At 53.8% G+C, this 21,164-nt stretch overlaps 1 protein-coding gene across 40 annotated transcripts in view; it reads right to left on the reverse strand.

The window, feature by feature from the left end:
- ANKRD11 (ankyrin repeat domain containing 11) overlaps positions 1-21,164 on the reverse strand; it is a 229,705-nt gene that overhangs the window by 40,573 nt on the left and 167,968 nt on the right. For 17 of the 40 annotated variants that reach the window (XM_024349501.3, XM_063797508.1, XM_063797516.1 and 14 more), the window contains one exon: positions 10,347-10,489. The exons of 2 other annotated variants lie outside the window; for them this stretch is intronic. In XM_024349501.3, coding sequence (XP_024205269.1) covers positions 10,347-10,433 — 87 coding nt within the window. In that variant the 5' untranslated portion in view covers positions 10,434-10,489. Of the gene's footprint in view, positions 1-352; positions 468-6,656; positions 6,930-10,346; positions 10,493-15,263; positions 15,534-21,164 lie in introns of those variants that run through there. 21 more of the 40 variants (XM_024349500.3, XM_054669632.2, XM_063797507.1 and 18 more) reach the window with 7 other exon arrangements.

Raw genomic sequence — 21,164 nt, forward strand, 5'->3', positions numbered from 1 at the left:
CTGCATCCACCAAACCTGGCAGTTAATCTGAGACATCCCTGAGTGACCATGAAAGAGCTTTCCAGAACATGCTGCAAGCTCAGAGTGCAACTGGAGTCAAAGAGAAGCTGCCAAGCAGACCGGAGCCCACCTCTCCAGTGAGACACGGGGACAGGAGGAGGGTGCCAGACGGGCCTCTGGGGAGACAGGGCCTCAGGAACGTAACACCCACCCCAGCAGTGTAGGTCCCTCCCGGGTCTCGGGAGTGTTAACACCCACCCCAGCAGTGCAGGTCCCTCCCGGGCCTCGGGAGTGTTAACATCCACCCCAGCAGTGCAGGTCCCTCCCGGGGCTGGGGAGTGTTAACACCCACCCCAGCAGTGCAGGTCCTCCCGGCCCTCGGCCTGGGTGCCCAGATGCAGCTCCCCCGCCGCCTGGCTGCAGCTCCACTGAGCTTTTCTATGGCCCCCTCGGAGTGCAGTCCCCACCTGGAATGAGATAGGCATCTTCCTTGGGGTTGGGGAACGCCAGGAAAGAATGGCACACACCAGCAAGAAGCTCCAATCTTAAACTCCTTCCTCCAAGAACACTCCTGGCCCAGGGGGAGGGTTCCACCAGACATTTGAAGAGAGGCCACCATCACCCTAATCTCAGAACCTGATGAGGGGAAGTTTCTACCAAACATGTGAAGGTTCTACCCAACATGTGAAGAGGCCACCATCACCTTCATCTCAGAACCTGATGAGGGGAAGGTTCTACCCAACATGTGAAGAGGCCACCATCACCTTCATCTCAGAACCTGATGAGGGGAAGGTTCTACCAAACATGTGAAGGTTCTACCCAACATGTGAAGAGGCCACCATCACCTTCATCTCAGAACCTGATGAGGGGAAGGTTCTACCCAACATGTGAAGAGGCCACCATCACCCTCATCTCAGAACCTGATGAGGGGAAGGTTCTACCCAACATGTGAAGAGGCCACCATCACCTTCATCTCAGAACCTGATGAGGGGAAGGTTCTACCCAACATGTGAAGAGGCCACCATCACCTTCATCTCAGAACCTGATGAGGGGAAGGTTCTGCCAAACATGTGAAGAGGCCACCATCACCTTCATCTCAGAACCTGATGAGGGGAAGGTTCTACCAAACATGTGAAGGTTCTACCCAACATGTGAAGAGGCCACCATCACCTTCATCTCAGAACCTGATGAGGGGAAGGTTCTACCAAACATGTGAAGGTTCTACCCAACATGTGAAGAGGCCACCATCACCTTCATCTCAGAACCTGATGAGGGGAAGTTTCTACCCAACATGTGAAGAAGCCACCATCACCTTCATCTCAGAACCTGATGAGGGGAAGGTTCTACCAAACATGTGAAGAGGCCACCATCACCCTCATCTCAGAACCTGATGAGGGCATTCTATGAAAAGAAAATGATAAACCAACATACCTTATGAACATAGACAGGATATATAAAAAAAGACAACACAAATGATAGGAATAAGAATAGATTCGAGAATGCAAGACATTTAAAAAGCAATGTAATTCACCACATTAAGAAAATAAAGAAAAGAAAACCACGTGCTCATGTCAACAGCTACAGAAAAGGCCTGGGATAAAATTTCACACTGTTTGTGATGTAGGAGGAAAGCCCCACACTGATCAAGGCCTCCAGGGAGCCTGGACAGAAGAACACTGTCCCCAGGTCCATGGTCAAGGCAAGACTGCCTACAGGCACCACCCAACAGGCACTTCACAAAAGAAAATATCCAAATAAGACAACGAACACCTGAAAAGGTGATTCTCATCAGGAAAATGCAAATGACAGCCACGAGGAGATGCACACCAGCACCCCCACCAGGACAGCTGGGAGAAGACAGGCTCTGCAGACCCCAGCAAACGCCCGGGAGGCTTTGAGGGAGAGCTGCAGGTGCGTTTCCCATGACGTGTTCACAAACAAGCACAAGGATGTTCAAGGCAGTTTTGTTCGTAATACAAAAAAAATGACACAACTAAGCTGCCCGTCCAAAGGCAAATGAACAATTCTAGAATACAAATGGAATACCGCAGGGGGTGCGCACCGTGAACAATGGGTGCACACCATGAGAACGGGGGTGCGCGGCATCAACACTGAGGGTGAGCGCCAAGAAAATGGGGTGCGTGCAGTAAACACAGGAGGTGCGCGCAGCCTCATGGAGGAGCCCCATGCATACAGTGGCAGATGCAGCGGGCAACCAAGGTGGGAACATCTGTACCCCAAAGATCAGCCCTCCTCTGGAATAAGACTGGGCTCAATCCCTTTCTTCACACATGGAAGCTTCTAGAAGACAGCACAGGAGGACATGTTCACCACCAGAAGACAAGAGAACACACACCACACCACCATGTGACGCCACCACACGCCCAACCACACAGATGTCAGGCCCACACACTGAGCCCTGGCAGGGATGTGGATTCCCTGGTGGTTCTTGGGGTACACTGGCTCATCGACAGAAGAGCCCACAAATGCTGGGCATGGCCACAGCCACGAAGGGAGAGAATGCCAACAGGAGAAAAATCCTGCAAGTCAGACACTGTGGAGCAACTGTTGTCTCCCACGGAAATCTCAACAGCCAAAACCTACCAGTGGAGACAGAAGTCAGGGCAGAGGTGACTTTTCGAATGGGGAACATTACTGAAGGCCCCTAGCACTCTGGAATGTTGTGTATTCTCATCTGGGTGGTGATTATCCCTGGTTTTACAGATGAAATGCCAGCTATAATGTCTATCTATAGTTCACTTTAAAAGTTCACAAATTTCTTTTTCACCTCCCAGCTCCTTACACCTCAACGAGCTGCGCAAGGAAAAGCACACATGGGCAAGGCGCCTGTGTGACACGAGGCTCGCCCCGAGCTGCCTACAACAGGGAGCGTGGCACAGCCACCAGGAAGGCGGCTCCCATCCACCTGGGCTCAGAGCCTGCTGGGCAGCTGGGGTGGGACAGGCCCTGTTTCGGCCCCTCTAAGCTTTCCTCACCAGCACAAGAGGACTGTTAGCAGGAACCACGTGCACATGCTACAGAATGTTCTCATTTCCTAAATGCAAATATCTCGAACATTAAATCCAATCCTTACCAGGCACCTCCTGTAAAGCCCCACTATGCCCCAAGGACCACCAGATAGTGACAGCCATGGCACAATGACCCTGCCGGGCCCCACCAGCCTGCCGGCCACCTGGCTTCTCCTCCTTATGACACGAGGTAGGCTCTGCACATGTCATATGCAGATTCCCTATCACATCACGACTTCCACTCATGGGAAGCACACACAGAGGAAAGAGAAAGTTGTAGTAACTGAAAAATGGCCATGTCTAGTTGACACCCTCCCCCTGGAGCTCAATCTTTCTAGTAAGAATGAGAGTCGTGTTGTCCACTGACTGCAGCACAGAGGTGCCATCCGGTCCTTCCAGTTCCATCCCCAGCTCAGCTGCCTTGGTATCCAAACTGCCTATGTGCGGGGTCTGCCTGTGTGTGGGGTGCGGGGTCTGCCTGTGCGTGGGGGTATGGGGTCTGCCTGTGCGTGGCGTGCAGGGTCTGCCTGTGTGTGGGGTGCGGGGTCTGCCTGTGTGTGGGGTGCAGGGTCTGCCTGTGAGCTCTCTTCTGTTCCACTCACCCATGGGTCTGTCCTGCTACCAAGAGGAAGCACACTACCTCATGCCTGTAGCTTTAGAGGAAGCGATGAAACTACACTGTCTGCGTCCTCCAATTCTGTTCTTTCTCAAGGTGGCTTTGGTTATTCTAGGTCTTTTCAATTTCCCTATTAACTTTGGAATCGTCTTATGAATTTCTACCCAAAAAAGCCCACAGGGATTTTGGCTGGCATTACACTGAATCTGTACATCAATGTGGAGAGAGATGGCATCCAGTTTTGAGGGTTTCCTGATCTATGAATATTGTATAACTCTGCATTTAGGTGTTTCTGAATTTCTCTCAGTTCTCAGGAATATTTTGCAGCTTTCAGGGTACAGGTTTTGCAGCACATCTTCGGTCAAATTTACCCCAAAATAATCCGTATTTTTTATACTACTGCAAACATTTTTACAATTTCAGCCCTCTATTATTTACGAGTATTTAGAAATACACTTCTGCATACTGGGTTTGCACTGGAACACCATGCTACGCTCACTGATTCTTGTAGCTTTTGTGCAGATGTCTTGGGCTTTCCTCCATCGATGTCTGTGAATAAAGACAGTGTTCCTCTTTCCTCTTCAGTCTGACTTTCGTGCTGCCTGGAGTCTGCAGGACGATGCTGACTGCAGTGGAGATGGCCAGTGTTTCTTTGTCTGTTCTCAATTTTAGGTGGAAAGAATTCAGTCTTTGACGTTAAATATGATGTCAGTTGCAGGTTTTCACAGATGCTCTCTGTCAGGTTGAGGTAATTCCTCTCTATTCCTAGTTTGCAGAATTTTTTTTAAAATAATGAATGTGTGTTGACTTTTGTCAAATGTTTTTGCTGCATTAGTTGGTATGATCACATGGTTTTTTCAGTCTTATAACAACTTGAACTGATTGATATTGGAGGTTCAACCTTGAATTCTTGGAATCAACCCTACTTGGTTGGTCATGGTACATTATTCATTTTATTTTATAAGCTGATGAATTCAATTTGCTAAAATTCTTTTTAAAATTTGTATGTTTGTGTTCATGAGGGCCATTGGTCTGTAGTTTTCTTATCCTGTAGTACCTTTGTCTGGCTTTGGTATCAGTATAGTACTGACACAACAACTGTCTATCTAGATACAAAACAAGAACCTCTATGCTTACCTCACACCACATACAAAACATGAACCTCTACGCTTACCTCACACCATATACAAAACATGAACCTCTATGCTTACCTCACACCACATACAAAACATGAAAATCTATGCTTACCTCACACCACATACAAAAATTAACTAGAAATGGATCATAGACCTACATCTAAGAACTAAAACTATCAAACTTACAGAACACAGGAAAAACTTCTGTGACCTTCGTTTGCCAAAGATAGGATTTTAAAAGAGAGCACGAGTTCTCGAAGAAAATATTAAATAGAATGGACCTCTATCTTGGGAGTTGGGCAAGAGTGAAGACATGGAGGCTGCTCAGAGCACCCTATACAACACTGTCTAAGGACCCAGAGCCAAGGGGATTTTCTTGGCTTTTTCTTTCTTAAAGTGGGAAGTTTTTGCTTTATTCTAATAATGAAAATCAGGAACACAGGGAAGGACTTCCACTTCTTTTTTCTTCCCCGACACAGATTCTCACTCTGTCACCCAGGCTGGAGTGTGGTGATGCGATCTCAGCTCACTGCAGCCCATGCCTCCCGGGTTCAAGCAATTCTCCTGCCTCAGACTCCTGAGTAGCTGGGATTACAGGCATGCAACACCATGCCCAGATAATTTTTGTATTTTTAGTAGAGATGGGGTTTTGCCATGTTGGCCAGGCTGGTCTCGAACTCCCGACCTCGGGTGATCCTCGTGCCTCGGCCTCCCAAAGTGCTGGGATGACAGGTGTGAGCCACCGCGCCTGGCCAGGAACTTCCACTTCTTAAACGTGATGTGAGAACCTGAGGAGCTCGGCGTTCACAGCATCAGGTAAGCCTCAGTGCAGACGGCATGTGGCAGAGCTGAGAATGCAGAGAATGCAAATTCGCTGCTTCAGAGCTAAACCTCCAGTGGGAGGAGATGAGGACAGTGTGTTCTACAGAGAGGAATCACGCAGGGGAGGGGCAAGGCAGGGCGGAGGCAGCATGCAGGCATGTGAACTGGGTGGTGGGGGAAGCCCAACTGTCAGGTAAGCAGAAATGGTAGGAGCTGGCGGGCCACAGGCCGTGTGCTCTGAGCCCTAAGACTGGGAAGAGAAGCGGATCCAAGTCCAGCACGCCCAGCAAGTCTGGCTTCCTCTGTGATGCTGCTCTATGTCCTTTTCTGCCTTAGTGAAAAGATGGACAGAAATCACCCTCTCCAGGAGCCCATGTGGGCCCACAGCGGTCTCAGTGGTGTGTGAGCCCAGCTTCGCCCTCCTGTGCTCTCGCCATCAGACACGGCCTCCTGCTCCTCCCGAAGCATGAGGGGGAGTTCTGGGCTCTGTTCTGAGTACAGACCCCATGCCAGACTGGCTCGTGAAACCACAGCCTGAGGTGGGACACGCCGAGGCCCAGCCATGCGCCTCCCAGCTTCTCAGCTAAGGTCACTCTGGAATACTTATCTTGAGGGACGTAGCTCCCAGCTCCCCACCTGCAGCACTGACAAAGCTATCTTCGGGGAGGGGCCTCAGACCAGATGTTGAGTCTGTAACTGGCACAGACTGTGGGGGGTTTCTGCTGAGACTCGCTGGAGGGCTCACATGCTCAGGTCTCAACTGCAGCCTCCATGCCCATGGACGCCATCTCCAGCCTCTCGGCCTCCACACAGCTCGCCAGGTCTCAGTGGGGCTGTGAATGTGGGTTCCTAACAAGCTCCAGCAGCTCAGGTGACTGCTCGTCGGAGGACACACTTTGAGAACCACCAAGTGACGCTCAGGGGGCTGTGAGGCTGCCAGTGCTCTGAGTGGCGTGCATGGAGCACAATGAGACAGGGTGACTGTGCCATGGGGTGGGGACGACAGGGGACCCATGGGGTGGGAACGACACTGTTCTCTGTAGCCCTGCACACCTTTGGATCAGAACACACTCAGCGATGCAGACACCTGCTGGTTCTTCCCGAGGCAGCTCAGCGGTTCTGGGATTCCGTGGTCGGCAATGGTGAGAGACCGTCTGCAGAAGGGGCCCTTTCTCTGACACGCCTGCCACTGTGCTCACTGGTGCAGCCAAAGGGACACGCACAAGCCGTCAGGTCAGCGCGGCATCAGGATGCACTGCAGAGTCGTGGGCTCCATTTCCATCTTCCACGTATATGTCACTGAGATCACGATTCTTTTGGAAAAATCTAAAAATATATTGTTTTTGATAACATAAAGCTATATCTGGAGAAAAGGGAGTTTATGCTAGAAGACTGAGCAGAAACCATTTCAGCCTGTACCAGGAGAAGGCAGGTCAGATGTGTGCACCTGAGTTCTGGCACTTGGGGCTCACTTCCTCCCTAAGGAATACAGCCTCTTCTAACAGCAGCTGCAACCAGGAGTGCGTCTTCCCAGGCATTCTATTTCAAGCTACTGTTCAAGCTAAGAAAGCTCCACCAGGCCTGAGAGCTCCCTACTCCCTGTAATGCGTTTAAAATTTGTCTGCCTCCATGAGGAAAATGCCTGGCTTTACTGTGAGTAGTTGGAAAAACAAACAAACAAACAAAACAGGACAGGCTGGGTGTGGTAGTTCATGCCTGTGATGCGGAAGCTGAAGGATCACTTGAGCTCGGAAGCTTGAGATCAGCCTGGGCAACATGGTAAGATCTCATCTCTACAAAAGATACAAAAATTAGCCGGGTGTGGTGGTATGCTCCTGTGGTCCCAGCTACAAGGGAGGCTGAAGTAGGAGGATTGCTTGAACCTGGGGCAGTGGGGCAGGGTGGGGCAGGGTGGGGGGTTATGGAGGGGTGCAGAAGTTGCAGGGAGCTGAGACTCTACCACTGCACTCCACCCTGGGTGACAGAGTCAGACCCTGTCTCAAAAACAAACAAACAAACAACAACAAAAAACCACACATACAACTGAACCCATAACACAGCTACCTTACTGGAAAAGCCCAGAGTGAAATCCACACATCCCTCACAGCACACGTGTGAACAGAGCTCGCATCAACAGTATCAGGCCAGTAATCATCCACGCGTCCCTCACAGCACACGTGTGAACAGAGCTCGCATCAACAGTATCAGGCCAGTTCATCAAGTCTCTCTTCTCCTTAAACAAGAGAACAACTCAAAGCAGCTGAGCGCACATATCAGCGCTGGGGCTGCCGGCAAATCAGGACACCCTGCCTCCTGCGCCAACACGACCTGCTCTCTGTGGCTCTTCCGGCCTTTCTCGTCTCGTGCTACCCTGCCGAGACTGCCTTCCCTGCAAGTCCAATGACACAGGGCTCCACCACACCCAGCCTGCTGGTGTGTCAAGCGGCTCAGAGAACCACCTCCTCAATAAGCATATCTGAGACCTGAGCCAGGAGAGCTCCCTCTTCCCTCCACTGCTTACTGATCTTCATCAGACCAGGCACAGAGAACAGGAGTGACAGGTGCCACCTCGCCATCAATGCCAGGGCCAGGATCTCCTTTCCCCACATACCTTCTGCATCCTACCCAGGCCACCACTACCACCCTTACCCTAAAACCTGCGGGCACAGAGGCTGGGATCCTCTATGAAGCGCAGGCCAGGTTCACTCAGCAGTCTGTTCATACAGCTGCTCCAGAACTCCAGCATCAGACCCTCAAGGGCACAACCCAAATCTCTTTGTTCCTAGAGCACACCCCAGGTGCAGAAGCCAAGCAGCCCTTTCACAGACGTTCTGAGGTCCTGGGACCCCCACCCACATCACCCGTGTGAACATGACAGGTTTTTGATCCAAACACACGGCTCACGCCTCCACGCTCTCGGGGTGAAACCACACCATACACGACCTCTTTGGGAGCCAATGCTCAGTGGAGGCATGGAGCATGCTGAAGCCGAAGCTTGGTGGCAGTGGCAGGAGCTCAAGAGGATGGGGGCGAGGCCTGAGCTGTATGCAAAGTATTCTGCACCCTTGCAGAGCTGGCTGCTCCCCGTGAATGCTGAGTCCCAGGACCCAACCCCATGAGATGAGGAAGATGAGGCCAGGGCGGCGACGTGAAGCTATCCCAACACTCTGACTGCTTAGCCACAGAAGAGCAGGGACCACCGGGAAGCGTGACCTGCGCTTGCGCCTTTCTGCCTCACTGCTGAAGGCCGCACATCAGCACCCTGACCACCCACCTCCTCAGGAGCTCAGCAGGACACGCCCATCACAACCACCAAACCCTGACTCTCCGTAGGCTTCACAGACACGTGTGTCCCCGCCTGTGAGCTCGGCAGTGTGGTGCTGACCAAGCACTGGCTTCAGCTCATCCTTCGCTGGTGGCTGCAAGCCATGGAACCCACCCAGCCCTGCACACGGCACGAGGAGCTTGGGACAGAGCAAGTGGGAGCAGACACTTGGATGCTGCCCAGACATCAAGGGTCTCAGAGCTGCTGTCGTTTAGCACCTGCACGTGTCCGTATCCACAAAATGCTTCACGATTCACCAAAAAGAAGTGGACTGAGTCGCCATCATGTTGCTGCTGAGGGGAAGGCAGTCTTGCTGGTTATGTTCGCGTGTGGAACCCCTGCTGAGCTCACACCACACCAAACCCACAACATGAGCAGAGAGGCTGCAGCACAGCAGCACAGGAAGCAGCAAGAGGCCTCACAGGTAGTGACCTGGGGACCAGAAGGCGGCCCAGAGCAACCGGCAACCAGGAACACATTGAGGGGACCCTGCCCACCAGGGACCACCGAGGGTCAGACAGGTCACAGATGAACGGCCTGCCACACTGGCCAAGCAGTTAGGAGGAGCAAGGAGGCACGAGGATCAAAGGACGACAGCGACAGGATGGCAGGAGCTGACACACATCCTGCACAGCAAGGCCCTGCCTCACCATTCACTCCACCAGACACGATACTGTGCCTGCTGCAGAGACAGGAAGCTGACTCAGAAGACACCTGACTTGTTGAGGGTCACAAAGATAACACATGGCAAAGCCTGAACTTGAACCTGGATCTGTCCAAGTTCACATTCGCTGGGCACACCCCAGAACTCGGCGTCTCCCCTCACAGTGCAGGACAGGAAGTCTGTACTTCCTAACACCCCAGAACCCAGCAGCACCCGCCAATACTGCAGGACAGGAAGTCTGCACCCCAGGAAACTGCATCACCCCCCACACTGCAAGGCAGGAAGTCTGCACACCAGGAATCAGCGTTAACCGCACATTAATAAAATGCAGTGGTTTTGATTGAGATCCCATTTTCCTATTCACGTTTAGAATAAACCACAGTTGGAAGTAACGTGGCCCAGCATTGCTTGCAGTCAGGATATCTGAATGCCTGACAGGCCTAACAGGAGCCAGGACAGAAATCCTGGACTTCTGGGGGTAGAAACGTGCTGCCACATTGAGGCTCAGGCCAACTTCTGTACATAAAGCTATTATTTAACGCTTGACTTCGGTCCCCAAATAACAAATACAAAAAAAGCAAGGCCACTTTGGGAAAGATCACTCCTCACCACCCTCTCCACTCCTGGCTGCAGACAGAGGCGCGAGGAAAGGGCCAGAGGGCGGAGAACAGGCCACAGGCGGGCAGCACCCCATTCCCACCTCATCCCCATCTGGGTGCGGTGAGCATGCAGGGCTGGGAGGGGGCAGCATTACCTTTTTCCCAGTCTGCTTCTCCACCATGTCGCTGCTGAGGGGAAGCTCTTCCTGCTGTGGTGCTTTAGGGCACCCACCCTTGGGCATCGTCCTGCTGCTCACCCGATCTTCATTTACACGGCCGGCGCTTCATCATCAACCGTCTGCTTCAAAAGAGAAGACACACAATTCACTGAATTCAGAGGCAGCTCAAAACTCATCCACTCTCACACCGCACTCAACAGACTCAGTAACTGGTCAAGGCAGGCAGCTGTTCTGATCAGGGCTGGGGCCCGGGCCAGGCCCAGGAAGGGACTTCTCAGGATACGCCTCCCATAAAGGGGTCACCAGCAACAGGAATGGCAGCTTTGAGCAGGAAGGAGAACAGAGAAGGGTCAAGCACTTCGTAGTGGCAGAAAGGGACGCATGGCCTAGGGTGTGGCTGTGTTCTGGGTGGCAGTCAGCAGCACCTGGATCCTGGGTCCCACCTGGTACAGGCTACACCCAAAACGGTCAGGCACCACAAGGCAGTCCCTTCCCCGCATCACAGGCAAGGTCACAACACGCAGTGCAGTACCCCAGCCCTCAGGTCTGGCAGGTCATGTCCACAGCCCCAGCCTCACGCCCCACTCACCACCTGGGAAGGAGCTCCTGTCCCCACCAGGCCTGTGCTTTTTGCACACCCAGTTCCCTAACTTGGTAGGCAAGGGGTGTCTCTGAGGGAGTCCCAGCAGCTCGGAGGTCCCAACTCCACGCCCATGGAAGCAGACGCCCCCTCGGGCCTCAGGCTCCAGCTCCTGGGTTTCCCAGGAAATCCGAGGATACATACTGTATTAATTGTGCATTATTTTTATTTATTAATCATGTTTTATTTTAGGAAATTTTGCCATCTTAACAAGTTTCTGGCCAGGGAGAGACTGCCCCTCTCTCAGGGCTGGCAAATTCCTAGATAGCCAAGGGCTCCCATGCAACCCAATCACCTTCTTACCCAAGTTCACGCCCAGGCCAAGCCCTGCCTGAAACCAGCGCAGAGCCAGGTAAAGGAAACTAGAAAGTGTCCCTACAGCACAAAGCCTGCAAGAACTTTCCGAAGCAGCCACTCCCGAACTATTTGCTCTGCCCCGTCCCTCTCTTTCTGCAGGAAACCCAACAGGCAGTTGAGGGAGGCCTTCCCCGAGCCCCTGCTTCCGACTCCCACCCCCGTGGTGTGAGGCTGCCCCTCTGCGACACACGGTGCGAGCGCACTTCTTCCTTCCCAGCCTCGTCCTGGTCTCTTCTGTGGCGATGCCAACTTCCCCACACCACGCCTGGCATGGACACTCTCGGAGCATGGGCCTCCTCCCTGCCTGTGGGCCTTCTAGGTTTGTTCACCATCACAGCCAGGCCTCCCGGGTGCACTCACGAGAGGAATGGTGGACACACCTACACACCCACACCCAAAGCCACTGTCCCCCCATCATGTCCTCGCCACACCATCAGTTAGAAAATATTTCATACAAATGGAACTGTGTGCACGTCTCTGCCCTTTCCGCCACAGCAGCACCTCTGTGCGCGACCATGCTGGGAGAAGCAGCTTCTGCAACTCGCTCCCCTGCATTTACCCATCTCGCTCATGCACGAAGTATGGCTTTTGAAACACGACGTGCAGACCCATCTGTGAGTGGCAGCTCCACTGTGAGCCTCTCCCACCTCCACCCCGGATACGTTGCATGCCGCCTGCCCCTGGACGCAGGCTTGGCTGAGACCACAAGATGCTTCTCCTCCAACACCATCTCATGACCTGCTTTGTCTTTCTAAAATAAATGATAAAATCCCACCAAGTGCTGTCTTGGTATTTAACTGGCACAAGAACACAGGTAAAGTTATTCTGGAGAGAGGGACAGGTCGGGTCAACGTATTCACTGCCTGACACCTCCACCCGCGGTGCAGGTGAGCAGGTGTTTCCATCCACCATCCCTGATGGCTGAGGCCAGAGATATTTTCTCTCTCTACCTGAACCAATGAATTTTACATTCTCTTCCAATTTTCCACCACAAAACCGGAATGTCTCAGCCTGGAGAAAGGGCATCTCAGCACCTGACTCGGAAGGCTGTTCAAGTTCATGGCTGTCTAGAAACTCAGTGGTAATGTTTAGAAGTTTAACGATTATCTGGAAATAACATTTTAAAAAATCCAGACTGCCTGCTCTCAGGATGGAAAAATGGGGCCTTCACCACGTAGAGTCCACCGTCCTGATCCCAGATGTGAGTCTGTGGCCCATGGACACACTCAACAGCTCTGGCGTGGTCAGGGCGCAGACCCCACAGCCTCCGGACGGTGTCTGGGCCCCGACAGTGTGGGGCTTATCACTTCACTCCTGAGACACCTGATTCTCTCCATGTCCCTAGCTTGGTGCTTTGCCCAGGCACCTTCCCCAATGGACCAGGGATCTGGGAGTCCACTCAGGAGGTGGAGGAAGTGGGTCGCACCCACCAGGCAGAATACTTTTCACGGCCTGCATCACAGCGAACACTCTGGGGGCTCGGGAGTGTTGTCCCAGGTGTACGCTGTGTTTTCTGGAGACGTTTCTCCAGCCACCTGCATGATGACAGCTAAGACCATCCAGGCCGCGGCCCTTCCAGGACCCTCGTGTCCGCCTGGCCTTGGCTACAACATGTTACCGATGGCAGCGATGTGCTCGAGGCCCTGCAACCCCAGCCCCAGCCTCTCCATGAACCACCACCCTCATCACAGTCATCAAGATGGTGACAGCTGAGATGTCCTGCTGAAGCATCTGCTGGATGTGGATGAAGCTGGTTTGGATGTAGCTGCCATCTAGCCCAGGCTACACCTCCCAAGACCCGCCTGCAGGCACCAGGCGTGCAGCACACGGCCCACACCTCCCAGGACCCGCCTGCAGGCACCAGGCATGGAGCACGCGGCCCACACCTCCCAGGACCCGCCTGCAGGCACCAGGCGTGGAGCACGCGGCCCACTCTACAGTCTTTTTCAATGAGAGACCAGATGAGGACAGAGGCTCCAGTTGCTTTTGTTCTGTTCCAAGACTTGGCCATCCCAGTCCCCCCGGAAGCTGCCCTGGTGATGCCTCTGGCACCTTTGGCCCCCACACTGCCCTGTGTTCCCTCCACGAGGCTCAGGGCTGGTCAGCCTCACCCCTTGCTGTGAAATGGCAGAGCCAGCCGAGGGCCGAGGAACCGTTACTCAGCCGTGTCAGTGACTTCTCCCAGGGGCTGCACGGCACTCAGGAGTCAGGCCAACAGGCTCTGCTGACTCATGGGTGTTGTCTGAGGGTGGGGGCTGTGATGATGTCCCCAGGCCTCCCTGGCAGGGCTGTCACATAAAACAGTCCTTGAAGCTGGGAGTCCCCTCTTTAGACAGTTCCGCAGCCCCTGTGCCTTCTCATCACGATGCTGCACAGCCAACCACACAACAGAAGCCACGGGGTCTCACTCCTGGGGGAGACTCTTCCCTGGAAGGTGACTTGGCTGTCCCTGCCTAGACTCATTTTAAGTGCAGCCTAAATCTCCCTCATTTCCAAGTTATCAGGCAAAGTCTATTTTAAACTCACGACCCTTGAGCCAGCAGGAGACTGAAACACGCCTCAGGCCACTGGGGCTGACTCACACCCTGTGCTGAGCGGCAAGGCACAGCCGCGGGAAGGTAAACGCAGAGCCGAGGGCCGGCCAGCACCTGGCCCTGACCACCCCCAGGCCACGCATTCCTTGTTACTTCACCTCCTGGTGGATGGCAACCGTCCCAGCTTCGTGGACTGTCAGGGTCACCGAGAGTCCAGGGTGGCGGGAGTCCCCCACACGAGCCACTGGCACACTCCCTGAGGCAGAAGCCACGGCGCCAAGGCTGTGGGCTCAGGGAACTTGCCCATTACCTGGCAGCCCTGCATCTGCGCCAAAGTAAGACACAACTCAGCCCAGCGGAGTGGACAGTGTCTGCGGCCAGCTCTGGGATCCAGGGCCAGCTGATGCTGGGAACAGCCGTACTTGCCCTGTGCCTCTCCACACTGCGAGAGGCCCTGCAGCCCAGAGGGGCTCCACCTCCCCTGCAATGGGGCTCAAAAGACAATCCTTCTACGGGGCTGGCAGGACAGACGTGACAGGAACAACGATGGCCTGCTCCTCCCGGAAGGTGGCTTCAAGAGCACTCAGGAGGTGACAGATGCTGTCAAGACCGGCCCAGGGAAGGCACAGGGCAGGTTTCCCAGCACCCACCACGCGCCAGCGAGCACAGAGCCCTCGCCTGAACCCTCCAGGCACCGCGCCCTCCCCCTCCGCACACACAGGAGCCCAGCTGCGATTCCCTCTGCTCCACAGGAGCTGCAGCGCGCACCAAAGAGCCTTCCTCCAGGATCAAGCCTGATGCAGAAGCGGTCACACTGACTACGGCAGGGTCAGTCTGGCAAAAACCCCCGGAATTTCAGCCTATCTGGTCTCTTCAGCTGACAAGAGCAGGCACTGGTGGGGAATCCGGCGCTGCCTCTCCCCGGCTTCTAGGATCTGAGCTGGGCCAGGACAACCCTGAGACACCTGTCGGGCGGGGCAGGACTGGGGCTGCAGGGCGGGACTGTGGGGCGGGGCCTGCAGGGCAGGGTGTGGGCGGGGCCTGCAGGGCAGGGTGTGGGGCGGGAGCTGCGGGGTGGGAGCTGCGGGGCGGGGACTGTGGGGCCGGGTAGGGAGCCGCAGCTGCGGGGCAGGGGCTGCCCAGGAGCACTCCTTGCCAGAGGCCTTGGCATCACCAGGGAGTCCGTGGACCATGGAGACTCACGGGTCCCCTCGGGCCTTCTGAACCCAAACCTGCATTTTAAGCATGTTCTGTTCTGCACACTAACACCTGAGAAGGACCGTATAAGAAAAAACTTGTAATGACACAACTAATCTTAAAACTCACAGAAAAAAAAAAGACTTCTTTGGGGTTGAAATTCACCTTCAATAAAGGGATGGAATGTAAGCAGAGCTGACCGTGAACAACCTGGGTCTGTGTTTGCACTGCGTGGGCTCACTTCCACGCAGACTTTCTTCCGCCTCTGCCACTCCCGAGACAGCAAGACCCATCTCTCCTCTTCCTCTTCAGCCTCCTCAACGTGAAAACCAGGAGGACAAAAGCCATTCGTGGAGACCCGCTGCTGCTGCGCGAGGCTTCAGTCTATTTTCTCCTCATGATCTCAGTATTTTCACGTCTCTAGTTTGCTCTACCCTAACAGTAAGAGCAGAACACACGTAACATACAAAATGTGTGTGACTGGCTTTATGTGGTCAGGAAGGCTCTGGTCAACAGAAGGCTGTTAGTTAAGTTTGGGGAAAGTTAAAAGTTCTACACAAATTTTCAACTGCACAGGAGGCTGGCGCCCCCAACCCCTGTGTTGTTCAAGGGTTTGCTGTAATTTGTATTAAAACACCGAGCCCCCTTACACCTGGGCAAGTCTCTCTCCCTGAACAGATGTGACAACATTACCCTCCGAAGACTCCCAGAGAGAAAGAGAACACTTCAAATTCAGATTTGTCTTCCACAGTATGTTGATAGCACAGGGCTTTACGTACGTCCTGGGCAAATGCTCCTCTCCTTATGTAAGTTAACAACTCCACCAACCAATAGTTTGTGTAATGACCATTTAAATATCGAATGGTGCCCAAGGCCCCTGAGAAGGGATGTGATTCAGCCCCTCCCCTCACGCAGGCACATGGCCTCAGAGGCCCAGGAGGAGGAAGACAGGAAGTCAGCAGCAGGGTGGAAAAGGGGAGGGAAGCCCTTCAAGGGAAGCTCTCCAAGAACCTTCAATCCCAGCTCCAATTCCAAAGACAGGAACACACTCATGACTGACAGGATCAAACACCAAAGGCCTGTTTGCCTTGAGGGGGACACTGGGGAGGGTGGGGAAGGGGGAGTGAGGAGGAGCTGGAAGCAGCAGTCCTGTGTGGCACCAGGGGCTTGCTCCCACCTCGGCCCTGGGCACAGCCCCGCATGGTGATGAGGTGTGGCCTGCCTGCAGCACACGGCCATGCTCCAGATACCTTAGCTTTATCTGAAGAGTTCTTCTGTTTGTTTGTTTGTTTGTTTGTTTGAGACAGCTGGGTTGCCCAGGCTGGAGTGCAGCCGTGTGATCACAGCTCACTGCAGCCTCCGCCTCCTGGGCTCAAGCTATCCGCTCACTTGAGCCTCCCAAGTAGCTGGGAGTACAGGCCCGTGGCACCATGCCCGGCTAATTTTTGTATTTTCTGTGGAGTTGGGTTTCGCCATGCTTCCCAGGCTAGTGTCTGAAGGATGCTTTACAGCAACCCCTGCCTTTTCCAGCTGAGCCCTGCCAGCTGTTGTGCACTCCGTGGAAACGGAGAAGCACGCTCTCCAGCGGCTGCGTCAGGAGTGGTGCCTTGTGCACACCTCAGAGGGAGAGAAGTCTCCAACGGACTGAACGGAGGAAAAAAGAAAAAACGAGAAAAGGAAAAAGAGCTGCATACCTGGCAGGCCTATTGTGTGCAAAGCCCTTGAGTGACACACCCTATGACCCACAGCACTGTGGCGATCCCAGGTATGGAAGAGAAGCACCACTGGCCTCTCACCTCTCACCATCTCAGTGGGCAAGGGGAGAGCAAGCAGCCCAGGGCAGGGGCAGAGCCAAGGGCAGGGGGGCTGAGCCCAGGGCAGGGGGGCAGAGCCCAGGGCAGGGGGGCTGAGCCGAGGGCAGGGGGGCAGAGCCCAGGGCAGGGGGGCTGAGCCGAGGGCAGGGGGTCTGAGCTGAGGGCAGGGGGGCTGAGCCCGGGGCAGGGGAAGAGCCGAGGGACAGAGGCCCTCACAGGAACCAGGCCCTCCCACACACTGCCTGACAGTCCACGTCAGCGTCTCTGTCCAGCCTCCACACACGCCTGTACGTTCTGAAGAGCCCTCCCCAAGAGTCCAACTCTCTCTCCTTCCTCCTCAGGGCCGCACCAGCTCTCTCTCCTTCCCCTCCTCAGGGCCACACCAACTGTGGGGTTCCAGCTATCACTCTGTGCAAAGGACTCCTAACATGGGTGTCCTCCGTCTCACCCCATAAGCCACACTGGCCAAGGCCAGGCAGGCACCACACAACGCGAGGTAGAATCTCTTTGCTACGGTTTGAAGGTTTGTGTCGGCCCCTCCCCCGCACCCCAAAATTCACAGGTTCAAACCAAACCCCCAGTGCGCCCAGCTAATTTTTGTATTTTTGGTAGAGAGAGGGTTTCACCATGTTGGCCAGGGTGGTCTCCATCTCTTGACCTCATGATCTGCCGGCCTCGGCCTCCCAAAGTGCCCCACGGCACAACGCTCTCTACTGCAGCCGTTTCCACTCACATTTTCTGTTATCACGGGGGGGTGGCAGCACCGAGAGCGCGGTCAGCATTACTGGCCTCTGCTTTGCCCCTCAGACACATGCTTGGTCACTGGGCTGTGGAACATACAGAAGCCCCTTGCTCCGGAACACGGACCACCCGACAGGAGCACGGACACAGCAGTCGGGGCAACGTGGGTGCCTCACAGAAGAGGGAAAAAGCCAGGAGGGCGGCACGAGGGCGCAAAGTTCTCAGCTTCGTTAGTCATCAAGAAAATGCAAACTAAAACCAAGGTAAGTGTGAGGGTTACTACTGAGTTTCAACTTGACTGGACTAAAGGATGTGTAACTGTTCCTGGGAGCATCTTGAGGAAGCTGCCAAAGGAGATTCACTTTGACTCAGTGGACGGGGAGAGGCCGACGCACCCTCCATCTGCGGGGGCATGATCTCATCAGCTGCCAGCACGGCAGAGGAACGCGGAAGCACTGGACTGGCTGAGTCTTCCAGCCTCCATCTTTCTTCCATGCTGGATACTTCCTGCCCTCGAACATCAGACTCCAAGTGCTTCAGCTTTTGGGTTCTTGGACCTACACCAGTGGTTTGCCAGGGGCTCTTGGGCCTTCGGCCACAGACTGAAAGCTGCGCTGTTGGCTTCCCGACTTTAGAGGTTTGGGGACTCGGACTGGCTTCCTGGCTCCTCAGCTTGCCAACAGCCTATTGTGGGACTTCACCTCATGATTGTGTGAGTCAATACTCCCAATAAACTCCCCTCCATATATACATTTATCCTATTAGTGCTGTCCCTCTAGAGAACCCTGACTCATACACACAAGTACTGGTGAAGAGGTGGAGCAAAGGAAACTAGTCCACTCTCATCAGGGCCAACTCACGCACCTGGCAATCTCTACTCATACTGAACACAAGTATGCCCTATAGCCCAGCAATGCCATTCTGGACATACACGTCCAAAAGAAAAGCAGGTGCACAGACACAAGAGACACGTGTGAAGTGCTTCATAGCAGTGGGGTTTGCAGCGTGCCACTAGGATGTGAGGGTGGAACACTACACAGCAGAGGAGGCAAACACATCACAACATAAGTCAATCTCACAAATAATGTTGAGGAACCCTGTCTCTACGAAAAATTTAAAAATTAGCCAGGCACTGTGGTGCATGCTGGCAGTCTCGCTACCAGGGAGGCTAAGGCAGGAGGATCACTTGAGCCCAGGAGGTCGAGGCTGCAGTAAGCCAAGATCATGGCCACTGTACTCCAGCCCGGGCGTCAGAGCCAGACCCTCTCCCCTCTCCTCTCTCTCTCTCACACACACACAGAGTAATAATGTTGGGGACAAAATACATGATACATTTACATAAATTTCTGAAAACAGCAACTACAGTACTTAGGGATGCATACTTAGTTGACAAGACATCCGCGAAGCATGGAAAATGGCTGCCTGGCGGATGGAATTGGAAGGGACGGTGAAACGGGTTCTAAGTGAAGGCGGCGGAGGCGTCTGCTTTGTGGTCTGCTGAGTTGTACACTTTTACTGGGTGGACGTTTGGGTTTTCAGCTGAAGCAGTCTTGCAGAAGGTGACAGAGATAAAGGCCACACTATGTCCTTGCAAGGCCTCAGAGGTGTCACTGACCTTTTGCTGCAGGACCTGTTCTTCTCAGGGGTCTTGGTCTCCTAGAGGAAGGAGGGCCCCATCGCCCTGCCAGGCCCTACTGGGACCCTCAGGGGCATGAGCATGACGAGGGAGCAGCTTCAGGCTTCCCAGCATGTCGGGCAGGCCTAGCCATGCCCAATACACGCTGCAGGGCACCCACTGCAGAGTGCAACAGGGAGCTTGGAGCCTGACAAGGAGACACACAGCTCTGTGAAGACGAAGGGGAGGAGGAGCAAGGAAAATGCTTCTTTTACACAGAAGGCGCCAAGATACAAACTAAATGTGATGAGGACAAAGAAAAGCAGGCGTGTGTGTTAAAGGTACAATTGCACAGCTAAAAATAATCATGGCCGTAAGGCAGGGACGGCAGATGGAGGGTGACTCAGCAGATTTCCTCCAAGGCTTGCAAGGGTGGAAATAAACACACAGAAGTGACCAGCAGAGAGAAACACGCAGGGAAGAGGAAGGTTAGAAAGGTCAGGGGTGTCACGCACCGCTGCTGGGAATGCAGAGGAGGACGGTCTGCAGAAGGGGACGCAGCCACCGCCCCTCCCACCCCGCCGCAGAAGGTGCACACCACTCAGCAACCACCCACCCACTGCTCGATCTACCCCCAAATTACACAAATAGGGCCAGGCACGGTGGCTCACCCCTGTGGTCCCAGCTACTCAGGAGGCCAAGGCAGGGGGGTCATTTGGGCCCACGAGTTCGAGACCCGGGCAATGTAGGGAAACCTCATCTTTACAAAAATATCAAAAAATTAATCAGTCGAGGTGGCACGCACCTGTAATCCCAGCTCCTTGGGAGCCTGAGGCAGGAAGACCCCTTGGGCCCAGGAGGTCGAGGCTGCAGTGAGCTAAGATTGCACCACTGCACTCCAACCTCAGTGACAGAGCAAGACCCTGTGTGAAAAAAACCCAAACCCCAAACCAAAAAAACACAACCGGGGCATGAAAAAGTGCTTGGCCCAGAGCAGTGCCCCACAGCATCTCCTAAGAAAGGGGCTTAACACAAAGCCCGCCCGCCAGGGGCTGCTGGTGGCATCCGGGCACATCTGCACGTGGGGCTGACAGGACTAAGGAGGTTCCACAGACACACGACCAGGCGGAGACGCAGAGAAAAGCGGGTACAGCAAGAAGTCCGCTGGGCAATGCAGAGGTGGGGAATGCAGAGGTGGGGAATGCAGAGGTGGGGAATGAAGAGGTGGGGAATGCAGAGGTGGAGAATGCACAGGTGGAGAATGCAGAGGTGGGGAATGCAGAGGTGGGGAATGCAGAGGTGGGAAATGCAGAGGTGGGAAATGCAGAGGTTGGAAATGCAAAGGGCACCTACACTTCTGATGACAGCGAAATATGTAAGGCTGGCTCAACCAGCAATCAGTCAACGTCACCCAGCATGCCAACAAGCTAAAGAAGAAACACCACATAATCACAACTGGTGCAGAAAATCATTTGATAAAATTCAAAACTCATGATAAAAATTCCTAGGAAAACAGGAGTGTGGAGAAACATCCTCAACACGATAAAGGCCAATTACCAAGAACTCAAGGCTGACATGATCAAGAGTGACGTGCTGAGGGCTGCAGATGGAATGGCATACAGGGCAGAAAGGAAGAAATGGAATAAAACTGTCTCTCTCTGAAGATGGTGTAAGTGTCCATGTCGAAAATCACAAGGAATCTATCAAAAATTCCAAGAAACTTTATTTAATAGAGTTCAGCAAGGACACAGAATCCAAGATCAACACACAAACACCTACCCTATTTCTGCAATAATCCTATGAAAACAAGAAATAAAGACAGTACCATCCTATTTCTGCATGCTACCAATAATCCTATGAAAACAAGAAATAAAGACACAGTACCATTCTATCTCT

This window comes from Pan troglodytes, chromosome 18 (assembly GCF_028858775.2).
Source record: "Pan troglodytes isolate AG18354 chromosome 18, NHGRI_mPanTro3-v2.0_pri, whole genome shotgun sequence".
In the NCBI taxonomy this organism is placed as follows: domain Eukaryota; kingdom Metazoa; phylum Chordata; class Mammalia; order Primates; family Hominidae; genus Pan; species Pan troglodytes.